Below are 13236 nucleotides of genomic sequence, written 5' to 3'. Positions count from 1 at the left end.
CTACGATGCCGCTGTGAGCACTGGATGTTTCCCCCTTTAAATAAACGTCTATAGGTTAAAGTCTTCCGACAAAAAGCGCGAGCGTTATATTTGTGTTATTCAAAGATAAAGATTGCAACACTGAAGTCATTGGTAACATTAGCTTGTCACAAATATGCAGTATCAATCCGCTGGGTCGTGACCCCCCCCCCCCCCTCTCTTATTACACAAACAAAAAGCTGTTATTTCTAAAAAATGATTATGTTGTTAAACATTATCTCACATAATGTCACATAACAGCCTACAAACGGTTTTCTTTTAGCCGTTGGGTAAAAACGGTTAGTTTCAGTTGTCATGGTAACAATTCTGCGTCCAAAATGGCATCTTTGCTCGGGAAGCATCTATTTACACTTAATGGTCAGGGTCCACCTCCTTCAAAAGATTTTTTCCAACTTCTTATTACCAACAATGAGGTTGAGTATATGTATTAGTTACTATTTATAAAGAATAACTTTTCAAAACCACTGTGTAACTATATATGTAACGGAGGCTAGCTTAAATTTCACGTAGGCTACTAAGCTAGCTAACGTTAGCTAGCTGGTTACATCTCAAGTTGAATTGCCTAGCATATGACTAATACATCTATGCAATAACAAATATTGCAGTGGGTTAGAATCCATCATGTCATTTGTTATAATTATATTTAATCTATTTTGGCTGTCACTCACTGTTTTTCTAACTTTAGGTAATATTGACATCATGGAAGATTTCTGTTCGACTTGATTGCCGGGGTGCTGCACCCACAGAGCTGAAGACATCCCATCAAGATTTCCTACATCAGAAAATGCTACAGCGTAAGGATTCGTCATCAGAACAAAAACACCTAATCCCTGCCCAGTACATTATGTTTGTGATACTGAACTCTTTTCACTTGTTCTTAAAAGTGTTACATTTTGGTCCCAGCTTTTGCTCGAATGGAAATCTATCATTTTGACATCCAGGCTGTGCTTTCCACCCCTCATCTGTAGAACAAGTTGTTGCAGTTTTTGGGCAGAGGATCCTGGAACACACAAAGTCACTTTGTCAAGGAAAGTTTGATTATCTGGAGCGCTTACCGGATGACATATTGCTCAAAATCATGTCCCACTTAGATCTGAAAGATACGACATTGCTGGCACAAGCTTCACAGAGATTCAGAAAGGTGAGAACAGTGTCTATATTAAAGGATGCAGTAATGGTGTTAATTTTCCATTTTGCTCTCTCTGACGTGTACCTTTGTGCTCATATGTATTTGTACACCACACCTGTAAATCTGTCTGTGGTATTCATTGTTATCTTGTGCTCTGATTGGCCCGTACCAGCTCTGCGACTCTGAGAAGTTTTGGGAACAGACTGTGAGGAGTTGTGCAGAGTTTACCAGTGACATGGAGGGCATAGCAAATGCCATGGGCTGGAGGAGGATGTTTTTTACCTTTTTCCACACCAGTAAGGAGCAGCAGTAAATCAGTTGTATTACTGTTCTGAAACAACTGCAATACAAATGCTGTCACTTTGATGGCTAGTTAGTATTCATTGTATACGTTGTAAAATAAGAGCCAGTGTTTTCAGTGAAGTTTAGTAAATGTTCTTAAGATTTAGATTCACTGTTTAAATGTGTGATCTACAAAGAAAATGTATATTTCATTAGTTTAAAAGTGCCAAATATCCTATTTCACTTTGGATGACGACAGTTATCACCAGTGTTCAACAGATAGATGTTGTTACATGAATGTTATGTAAGAGTTTAATTGTGTCATATTACTGGTAAATTAAAAGTAGCATGTTATGTAACACAGCAGTGTCCTATCATGTTTCCTGAATCATAAACATATGAAAACACAATCTAAAAAGGCTTATACATAAAAACAAAGTGAGCAACCGGAGTCCTGCTGACATCATATCAAGTTCAATGGTCAATTTCAGCATATAGACTACTTCCTGTTTACATTTGCCAGAGAACTGTTCTTGCGCCCTCTGCTGAAGGCCCTCAGCACTCAACACTGTCTCTGTTTACAGCCAACCTGGGTTTGCATGGCATCTGTGCTGTGTCCACTGGTTCAGCCAGCAGAGGGAGCAACATGGCAATGAAAACTAGAGTCAGATGATGGGAGGAGGATAAGCAAATAAACCCTTAGGTAACGTGTGCAAAACAAGTGCTGTAATTCTGGTAACCATATCCAGGCCTAAAGACCACAACACACTTCTTCTGGATTGAAACCTTGTACAAATACGTCTGTAGAGGCTTCCGCTACACGGGTCAGCTCTACTACTTCACCTGAAACCTGAACAAGCCAGCTACAGTAACCTAAGACAAAAGGTATGCTCTGTTTTTTTCTGTTTCTAACAGGTACCTTAGTGGACCAGAGACAACATATGGTACAATAGATGTTAGCAACACAGCTACAGACTAAAATACTGTCCTTGTTTCTTATTGTCACGAAAGGATGACAGCATAGAAACACAAGCATAAGTCGATCCATTGTCCTGTGTTAAAGGATGAGAAGAATGTGTTGTTTTCCAGCACGCCATTTTAAAACTCCCCTCAATATTAAATATTCTTCCATCCAAATGATAGCTGGGTGTTGGAATGATCTCACATAACCGCATACAGCCTCGACTGCTAGCTACTATGGCCTATTATTAGCCACTGAACACCGCCTTCTCAGCTGAGTCTGGTCTAGGAGGAAAAATATTCATTACGTAACAATAAAGGATCTGTCTCCCAGACCCACTTCCTGAATACCGCCGCAGCAACTAGGCCCCAAACCGAGGCAGAGCGGAAGCCTCATCCGTTTGTTTGCTGGAACAGTGTAAAGCGGTGCCGGTTCTTTCCTGCTTATCCTTTGCCTCCACACATTCACCACGCCACCCCTCCTTCACAGCTCCTCTTTGTGGGTCAGGGATGCAGCGGGAGTGACGCAGCAGTGGCAGCAGCCTCCAGAAGACAACGATACACAGCAGGAACAGGGAACCTCTGCCAGAACCAAAGTCCACAGGCAACTTCCAGACAGCAGTGAAGATGGTGAATGCCTAATCTAGTTCCAAAGGGAGGACGGGAGCCGGGTAGTCACTGTCCTTTCCTCTTCCTAAACAAACACCAGAGAGACTTCCACAGTGGCAGAGACAAGTCCTGCAAGATCTTCAGCACAGAGACATTTTGGTAGGCAACTCAAAGTATGAGTGCGGGTAGTAACAGCAGTGCTACCAGGGATGAGTGTCTTTGTATGCTAAGCGTGTGAATGCGTTGAGAATGAGGATGAGGCCTACTCAGCCTTGTAGGGCGGTCTGTGCCTCCCTGCTGATCAGCGTCTCTGCAGGCCGCAGCTGAGCTTACTGAGCATCAGAGGCCTGTATGTGTTGTCCTGTGGTTTGGAACACATACTAGCTGTGATAACAAATGTGGTTGACAAGGTGCTGGTGCAAGGTGTTAATATATAAGAGCTTTAAGTAACGGCAGTTATCTACTTTGAATGTAACTTTATAAAAAGAAAAGTTCTGTTTCATTAACATTATGGTTAACAACCCTGTAAACCCTGTGTGCCAGACCGTGGAGAACATTAAGGAGGACATCGGCAATGGTTAAAAGGGTCCGCTATGTTTGGAGTTAAAAACTATTATAAAGTATAGTTTTATTGGCTTAACACAGATGCTATTCAGCCTACATGCTTTAATAAGGTATACAGTACATACTGTACGTACTGTACGTACACATTAGTGTTTGTTATTTAATGTTAAAAGGACAAAGGGAAGACAACAAGGTGGAGTGGATCGCACTTCTTTTCCAGTCAGGCTCCGCCCCTAGTTTTCCAAATTTAGATTTTATGGCTCCAGTTATAGAAAGTATATTCTGCCAATTCTGCCTCATCACTTGGATTGTTATGCGGTACAATGAGTGCTCCCCAGGCTAATATAGGAAGCAGGTCTTGCTGTTAGCACCTCAAATAGACAAAGTATTTGTGTCTTTATGAAACCAACATAATGTGATGAACCAAACTCATAAAAGGGAACAGAACAATTCAGCAGCTAAGATTAAGGGTGATCATTATGTGTCATTTAAGAGCCTAAAAACAAAAACACTCTGTGAATAGCACATTTCCTTCCTTACTTTAGGTACACAATGAGTGCGTGCGTGCATAATGATATTGCACCTGCTACTTTGTCTCGTGCAGTTATCAGTACATGAAATTAAATTGCTTTCAAACTGGTTTGAAGTGGGTCTCGGACAGCACGAGGAGAAGACACACACAGTCATAGGACTGCACTCAGTTGTGTAAATTAAAGAGCTGCTGCTGTCCTCAGGGGCTAGCGAGAGGCTCACAGTGCCACGTCGGGATCAGCCTCCTCCCCTCCCCCTCGTCTGCAGTGCTGACGCATCTGCTGCTTTTGCATCAATCAGCAGCCTCTATATAGGTATACCGAGAGTCCCTGCTAATAGCAGGACTCTATATTCCCCTCAGCCTTGCTTTCACTTTGCACGCTCACGCTGCTTGAGAGAAAAAGCATCAAACATCTGTCCTGTGACTGCTCTGACACACAATAGGACAGCAGTCACTGCCATCGCTGGTTCTGCATTACCTAACCACAGAGACTGCGTGAGCACAGACGAAAGGCTTTGGTGTTATATATTGCTGCACAGACAGAGTCTGTGTGCACAAGCATGAAACAGATGCTGCAGCGTTATGCATTCAAGGTGCATGTTGTCTCTATATGGGCAACAGATCATTTTGTTTCATGCAAAAGACGTGTTTCCTTTGGGTCAACATCGATGCAGCGAGATCTAGCTGGTGCGGTGCTGGGGAGATTTAAAACGGCATTTGTACAGCAGAGTACCCCCTCACTCTACGCTGCCACCAGCAATGCAGCTGAGCATTTTCTCTGGCTGTAGCAGCGAGCACAGAGCTGGTGTGTGATGGAGCACCCAGCATCTCTCCGCTCTCCCTACAGCCCTCTACCACGCTTAATAAAAGTTGCCGCTTCCTGTTCAGTGGCTCCAGAACGCTTCAGTTGCCCAGCTAGCACAAAGGCAGACCCATACTCCGGTTTAGCTACATGCCGTATAAACAGCGAGTTAGTAGTAGGACAGAAGAGGGACAGCCAGAGGACGGCTGGGCAGATCTAACCCAGGACCTGGGCTGCATGGATAGAGGCGAAGGACGTTGGAGCTTGAGTCATCTGCACACTGAGAGGGAGGGAGAGGAGGAAAGACGTCAGAAAAAAGCTCTGCTTCTGACAACACCACTGTTCAGCGACCATCATAGAAACAAAACTACTTTCGCTTTGCTCTCACAAAACTGTTTTCCTGTATAGTTGGGTACATTGAGGGCTACAGAAAAGGCATACTGCATGACACCGTTTCCTGTCCGCCCGGCATCCTTCTCTCTGATTTACTAAAGGTATGTTTGCATGGTTTCCCTCAATTTGTAACCTGTATTTTGCGGAAGTACGCTTTGCAGAGATGCGTTAAGTGGCTTTTGCTTTGACAGTTCGCTCTTTGTTTGACAAGACTGTGCCTGTGTGCCTTACTGTCACTTCTTGGTTTGTGGTTTGAGATGAGGGGTTTTTTATTTTATTTTACAGGTTGTAAAATAATATCACATGAGCTGTGTAGGGAAAGTATGGTGGGGTGTGGCAAAATCATAAACAACCGATGACAATTAAAAAAATTCCGCTCAGCATGTGGTGGCAACACACCACAACAACATCGGTATAAATTGTGAAAAAAATGAAAGCGGTAAAGTAAAACAGCAACCCGGAAGAAAATATGAAACAGCGTCTGTATACAGCACAAACTGAGAAATGAGTACAAAGCCGTGGCACATCACTTGCTGTTATCAGATGAGAAAGTCCTTTGGGTAGCATTTCTGCTGCAGACAAAGACACACAGACCAATACACATACACAAAGTACATTCAAGCGGAGACAAAGGCAAACCTCGATGCTCTGCAGACTGCTGTGTGTTGCAGGTTCTCAGAGAGGGCAGGATGTTTGCGGGAGAGAGGGGACCGAATACCCGGACGGCTAATACGGTCTCATGCCATCCAGCTGAATCCCAATAAGTGCTGCGCCATAGCATGTTGCCATGACAACGGAGGCCTGTCTGAGAAAGAAGGCAGGAGGCTGGTTGTGTTTTCAGCAGTCGGAGAGGCTTTAAAGAACGGCGGCCATATTGTATTTGTTGCACGAACACAAAATTAGAAATTAATGGGGGGAAAAAACAAAACAGAAAATGACATCACTGATAGATTTCCTCAACTCCTCTGAAGTGAACAGAAATGACTGTAAGTGTGTGTCCTTTAAAATATATTTTTTAACTAATTTCCAAATGATGGTGCGTAATGCTGAAGACAAAAAGAAATATTAGTAAAACATGAAACACAATTAGATATCAAATGTTAATTTAATATCATTCGGGACTATCTTCCCAGTGTACATTGAACAGATTAAATCTCACATCAGGCCAAATTAAACTCTTCTTCTCCAGTTTTCCACTAATAAGCAGCCAGAACAAAGAACAAGTTTAACAGACAGACTCTAACTGCCATGATGCCTATAGAGCCGCAGCAGTTCGCCAAAGCATGTCCGGGGAAAGAAAATCACCCGCTGTATGACTTTCACTGCAGCCGTAAATGAAGATATTTAAATAACGTCGATGCAGGTGTTATGATTCATCACTTAGAAAGACAAGTTAATAAGCATGAGACGTGCTAAATGACTCATATAGACTCAAACTACACCGACTCGGTTATGAGTAGGTCACAGTTAGAACAACATCCTCTTTCCAAAGTGAGAATGAATGAACTTTAACTTCCTCTAAGAGTTGCAGAGGATTTATCCAAAATGCTCCAAGAAATGTGTGCAGTGTGTGTAATAACTAAGATGTGTGTCGTTAGTTCTACAGTTTTATTATTAGCAAGTGTGCTGCTTTGAACAGGCCAGAAAATGTTAATGTTTCTACTTCTCACAGCAGCTTCTGAGCTTCATCACACTGAAGATGTTAGAGATGTTTGTGCGTAACTGTCTGCATGTCATGTTTATATTAACCCCGACCTCGAGAACAATAAGACCATCATGACAACTGAAGCACCCTGCAGAGCTGAGGTAGCACACTGAAGGAATTACCACCCAAACTTAATTATTACGAGCAATATTGATAAAAGAAATCCATGACTGAGGGAGTCACTGCATGCTTCAGCAGATGCCGGCCCAGACTTCCCTTTAATTCAGCTGCTGCTGTTGTGTTTAGAAAGATTATTCTCTCATCTTCTCATGACTTTGTTCTGGGATTAGTGCGTCAAAGAATATCCCCATGTACAAAAAAGGTCACAAGACCTTTTGAATCATAATCTTCAGAGTACAAATTCTAGATCAGTGGCAACATTATTGACTCATATTTAGTCGTGTCCTTCGACTAGAAATGTATTTGTGCAGTATTTCTAAGTAGCTGCGAGTCACACTCCGTCCTGGGTGTTTTAAAGGTCACTGAGCAGCTCCACTGCAGCGTTCAGGAGTTCAATGTGTTGCTCATAGGCCTGTTGGCAGCAGTATCAACACACATGAACCTATGACTCAAAACAATCATTGCTCCACATCTTCGCACTGACATTGTTTACAGATCACGATTATTGAAATATCAAAACAAAGGTTTATTAGAGTATTCCATCAATGAGGTCTTCTCTATAACAACACAATGAGACTAGTATAATGTTCTCTTCTACACAAGAGAAATAAGAATAAGAAAAACAAGACACTTAAGATAGTAGCGACACGATCCAGAATCAGTTCGATAAGAGCGTCCGCAATTTAATAATGATGTATTGATGATCCTATAGTCGGTCTTAAACTTCAATTTATTATTCTTTTAAGAAACAGGATGGAGATTATGACGCTTGACTCGCAGAACAGTGGACCAGAGCTCATCTGTCAGGACATTACTGCCATCTAGTGTTAAAACTCTACAATAGATCAAGTATTACAAATACAAAATGTACACACATTTTACAATATCAAACCACAGTCAGAGCCACCATTTTGTAATAATCTAATGTAATTATTTCTTCTCCTCTCTTCTGTTTAGATGACTGTGGTGTGTCCGTGCACTCAGAACCTGATGGATAGTGCTCACCCTCACACTGTGCTGAGCAAGCTCAACGAGCAGCGCTCACAAGGCCTCTTCTGTGACGTTACCATTGTGGTGGAGGATGTTAAGTTTCGGGCCCACAGGAACATCCTGGCAGCGTGCAGCGGGTACTTCAGGAACGCCCTGACAACTCCTGAGACATGGAGCTCGAGCCAAGTGTTGGAGCTGATGGACCTGAAGTCTGAGGTGTTTGCCAGTATCCTCAACTTTATCTACTGCTCAAAGGTGACAACGCCGGGTGCAGAGGACACACGGGGGCTGGTGGCAGCTGGGAAGAGACTTGGAATTCCCTTTTTAGAGAAACTTGCGGAACAAGAGAGGCAGGATGAATGTGTTAAATCCACAGACTCCAGCACAGCCCCGGTGTCAACAAACACAAAGAAGGAAGCTGTCAGGCCGGAGGACATTGACAGAGGGCCACGCATCACCAATGCCTTCTCTATCACTGAAGTGTGTCCTGGGAACAGTCTTTTCACCCCTCTGGTTCAAACCCATGTGAAGAGGCCGTCACCAGATGAGGGACAGCTCCCATCAAGTTGCCCCACAACCTCCTGCCTCAACGGGAACAATGAGACAACCCAAGCCCTCTCAGAGCATTCATATGCAGTGAGTAAATCTATTGAAAGCAACAACAGCAGTCAGGAGGACAACAAGAAGGTCTGTAAGCCAGCGATATCTCAGTCAAAGCAACTTATTTACAGGAACGCAGGCCCGCTTAAAAAGCGCCACAGACTGAGAGGCGCTCTGTGTCGAAGTATACTTCCAAGACCATCTGAACCACAAACAGATACAACAAATACAATAAGCCCCACAGTAGCTGATGGCGTTTCTGCAGCACCTGTTGCAGTCATGACACCACCTCCGCTTTTTTCAGAGGCAGAAACAGAAAAAGGTATAGGCCCAGGGCGACATACAGCCACTGACAATGTTCAAATGGAGTTAGATCCACCAACCCTTTCCCCTCACCCAGAGGACAGCATTTCAATCTATGGATGTGACCACTGTCCGGAGATATTCACAAATCAAGCTCTGCTCACCATTCACTCAGAGGTACATAAAAAGCGTTTCGTCAGTCATTTGTTTTGCAAGTTTTGTCACAGAAAGTTCATACACCTCAAGCGGCTGCGCAACCATGAGCATGTCTGCCCCAAAGCTGCGGGAGGCTCGCCTCAACTGGATGCTACGGACATATCGACCAAAGAGGTGGAACTTTATTCAGACGACGAGCCGAACACGGAGAGCGTCGTGGCGCAGCTTCCCTCTGCGGACCTCTCCACCCCTTACACCCCAGAGCCCCTTCAAGTGGACCAATCAGAGCCAGCACAGGCTGGGAAGGCAGTGAGGCCAAGTGGCAGCCATAGGAGATACAACTGCAGTGTGTGTAAACGTGTCTACATCACCCTATCCAGTCTGAAGCGGCACGAGAATGTACATTCCTGGCAGAGGGCATATCCCTGTCATTATTGTAATAAAGTGTTTGCATTGGCAGAGTACCGGACGAAGCATGAAATCTGGCACACAGGTGAGCGCCGCTATCAGTGCATTTTCTGCCTGGAGACATTCATGACTTATTATATCTTAAAGAACCATCAGAAGTCTTTTCACGGCATTGATCCCAGTCTAGCTGTTAAGAAAAAGTCGGCCAACGGTGGTCTGAAAGCCAGTGTTTATCCAATCAAACTCTACAGGCTTCTGCCTATGAAGTTTCGAAAGAGACAATACAAGACTTACAGTGAGACATATTCAGAGAGCGATGAAAGAGGTGACGAAGCCCCGCCAGAGAGCACCTCTCTTATCCCTCCATTTGAAGAAAACGGTCTGATCAGCCAGCCTGATACCGTTGCACCTCTGACATTCATGGCAACGACAAAGATGGTGGCACCTGTCATGCCTCGCATCAGCTTCGGCAAGCCATGTGACCAAGATGTTGAGCAAAGGGATTTGGAGATTCAGAGAGGCACAAGAAAGGAGGCTGAGAACAGAGATTCACCCTCCATAGACCACGAGCCTCCTGCAGTGGGTTACAAAGATGATCTTCCAGCACTAAGTAACTCTAAGCACTGTCATAATGTGCCGTTCTTAAACTCTTTGAACGCTGTTAAAAAGTTAGGTGAGCTCTCAGCTTCTGCAAAAAGAGTTGAGGATATGACCAAGGAGATACTTCTATCGAGCAATGAAAATCTGGCGCATGGTAAAAAGGTGGGGGCAAAGACAGAAACGTACATCGCCAAACCTGCATGCCCCGGTCCATCTGTGGATGGTGCTGCCATGCCGCTCTGTCAGATAACAGTGAAAATAGGCAATGAAGCCATCATCCGCCGCCGAATCAAAGGATCCAAGCTCTTCCCCAGAAAGAAACGGAGAATCAGAGAACTGAGTGAGGAGGCAAGTCCAAGTCAGTGCCCTCCAACACGGGAAAACTCAGAGAGCCCCAGACTCCGCCTGAGACAAGACGTCCCTTCCGCCACGAAGCCAGAGACGTATGAAGATCCCAATGACTGTGACACAGCTGATATGCTTTGGCGTCCCTACTATTCTTACAAAGCTAAAAAGAAAACGAAGAAGTTGAGATTCAAGCACAGAAAGGATTTGTTTCACGGTTATCCGGAAACATCTGCAGATAGAACGGCTGCCAGTGAAGCCCACCTTGATAAAAGTAGTTGGCTGACAGAAGAGGGAATGTCCAGTGGGAGTGGAGAGGTGAAACGTAGTCTCAGCAGGAACTCCAGCCCGAGGGCCACCTACAACTGTGACATCTGTGACAGCTCTTTTATCACAGAGACCGGTCTGAGAGCTCATGTTATTGGTTCCCACCCATGTTTCTGCCGGACCTGTGGTAAACAGGGTCCCCCCGGTGAGGCACCGGCCGGTGGGGATTACATCTGCAGCAGCTGTATGGAAAATGGCTCCTGCTTCGATAATACACCCCGGAGCTCCAACCCAGAGAAGAAGTATCGCTGTTCCTTCTGTCCCCAGCGTTTTCTCTATCTTGCCACCAAGAGAAGCCATGAGAAAAAACACCAGGAAACAAATGAGGGATATAATTCTGACAACTTCACACCTTGTTCTAAATACTCGGGGCACCTGAGCGAAGACCATCAAAAAGATATCATCAAAACAGAAGACAGTGACAGCCAAGGGGGCACTAACATAAAAAGTGAAAGGGTGGAAGAAGGACATCTTTCTATTGATCAAATTAATTCTAAAATTGAGGATTCGACTGACTTTATGTCTTTAACTACCTACCAAGACATGCCATATTCCAACAATCAAAGTCCATTATCGCCCTGCAGCGACCCAGTGTTTTCTCTGACACCCTCAAAGGTGAAACATAAAATGGCGAAAAAAAGGTTAAATGAACAGCATTCTATGCATCTCATCTCAAAAAAGCAACCCTGTGACAGACACGGTTATAGCAACAAGGACATTTTGATGGGGCCAAAAACGAGCAGTCACAATGATCTGGACAAGTCCTGTAAACTCTTCAGGAGAAATGACTCGGAAACTAAAGCGACCAACATTTCTATACACAAGCAAGAGAAATGGGTGTGCAAAGAGGAGCCATTGTTTTAAAGATCTTTGAGGACTGTGGACAACAAAAGGCGAATGCAACTTGACTTCAAGCCTTTTGGCTTTGGTGCGTTCCATTTGTACTGGGAAGTCGAAGATCGGAGGTGGGAATTAAGTCACACCCGAGTCGACGGCGCTCCAGTACAATAAGTCCGAAAACCAAGTTCTAGCCAGGTTAGCTTTGTTAGCAACACCAGTTGATAACTTAGTACGCTGTATTTCACACACACTAACACCGCATGTCCACAGACAGGCGTCGGACAGTACTGTGTGTACACGTGGTTTAATGTGACGAAGTGCTTATAAGCAGAATATAACAACAGCGTTCACACTGTTGATGCGAGGAGTCATTTTCGTTTTTGGGGGTCGGGCTTGGTGAGGTTCTCCCGACTTTCCGAGTCAGAAATCCGACTTCAGGGGGCGGTTTCTGGCTCCACAGAATAAATGGAATGCACCATTAATATCAGTGTAGGCTGTAACTTCTTCTCTCCTAAACTCAGCAACGGAGTGAATTCTCACCTTTTGTAGAAGATATTTTTTGGATAATAGGACCTTCTGAAACAGACTATGTCTATGCATACATGGCAGACTCGGTGGCATGACTGTCAGCAACTTCAGAACAAGAGGACGGTGTGTTGGAGGACTGAACAGCTGCCTAGTGTAGCTACGTCTTCACTTTTTAAAAATATATCTGGGGAAAACAGAACTGTCACATTTCTGAACCTCACCTTCAGTGAGACGGTGAGTTGCACTTTATAGTTAGACTATGCTAATCTGATGGTTAAATACTTTGATTGATTCTATGTCTAATTTCTAATTAACACATGGAACCATTGAGAATAAACCTTTGTGTGTTTAATATGTATCCAACATGTAAAACTATTTAAATAAATGTTTGTTGTAATCTAAACTTCCTGTCCTGCTTCAGCCTGTTTAGAGATACGGTAAGACAACTGATAAGCAGACGTATTCGTTCTGATTCTGACGGTGATAGTTACAGAAACCTTAAACGTCATGCAGTTAAAGTTTGGAGTGGAACACTTTAAAGGATTTAAAAAGTCAAAACCTGCTCCGCAGCAAATCGTTTCCTAAATATAAAGCCACATGGAGGTGATCTGCACCTCCTGGCCCTTCAGGGACCTGCTGCCCATCTGAGAAGTCCATTCCCTCGTTCTTCCACACAATCTGCATCTGTACTACGAGTTGGGCCTCAAGACACAGTTTCCAGATGTCTCGAAATCCCTCGCTTCTAGCTAAGACTCGGCTTGTGATGTAACAGATCATGAATTTGTGGTACAACACACTGATTATTCCATGGAGGCAACGTCTTTCATTCATTTAATAAAGGATGATGATATTAAAAACCCTGATTGCAGTAATTCATGTGTTATTCCAGTTTAAATGTGAGCAGCATTTTCAATTACTTTTCTTTCACAACCTGTAAGCATAGCTAATGGCGTCGGCACTATTACACTTTCAGATAATCAAAGATTAATTATTCTAGTGTTAAA

General features: G+C 43.9%; 2 protein-coding genes across 6 annotated transcripts; both read left to right on the top strand.

Annotated features, from left to right (window-relative positions):
* Window positions 1-28: 28 nt before the first annotated feature.
* fbxo36a (F-box protein 36a) lies at window positions 29-1809 on the top strand. 2 transcript variants are annotated; one of them, XM_029446094.1, is made up of 4 exons: window positions 29-396; window positions 725-833; window positions 1008-1180; window positions 1341-1809. In XM_029446094.1, exons 1-4 carry the CDS (start codon window positions 334-336, stop codon window positions 1479-1481), a joined length of 486 nt encoding a protein of 161 aa, XP_029301954.1. In that variant the 5' UTR covers window positions 29-333; the 3' UTR covers window positions 1482-1809. The 2 variants fall into 2 exon arrangements, with proteins under 2 accessions (XP_029301954.1, XP_029301953.1); XM_029446093.1 differs by having other exon boundaries at window positions 29-452.
* A 246-nt stretch (window positions 1810-2055) lies between these two features.
* On the top strand, window positions 2056-13093 carry zbtb38 (zinc finger and BTB domain containing 38). 4 transcript variants are annotated; one of them, XM_029446089.1, is made up of 4 exons: window positions 2056-2335; window positions 2901-3178; window positions 5326-5411; window positions 8093-13093. In XM_029446089.1, exon 4 carries the CDS (start codon window positions 8093-8095, stop codon window positions 11726-11728), a length of 3636 nt encoding a protein of 1211 aa, XP_029301949.1. In that variant the 5' UTR covers window positions 2056-2335; window positions 2901-3178; window positions 5326-5411; the 3' UTR covers window positions 11729-13093. The 4 variants fall into 4 exon arrangements, with proteins under 4 accessions (XP_029301949.1, XP_029301950.1, XP_029301951.1 ...); XM_029446090.1 differs by lacking the exon at window positions 5326-5411; XM_029446091.1 differs by lacking the exons at window positions 2901-3178; window positions 5326-5411.
* Window positions 13094-13236: the final 143 nt, after the last annotated feature.

This window comes from Cottoperca gobio, chromosome 13 (assembly GCF_900634415.1).
Source record: "Cottoperca gobio chromosome 13, fCotGob3.1, whole genome shotgun sequence".
Taxonomy (NCBI): Eukaryota; Metazoa; Chordata; class Actinopteri; order Perciformes; family Bovichtidae; genus Cottoperca; species Cottoperca gobio.
This window is presented reverse-complemented; position numbering and strand designations above follow the sequence as displayed.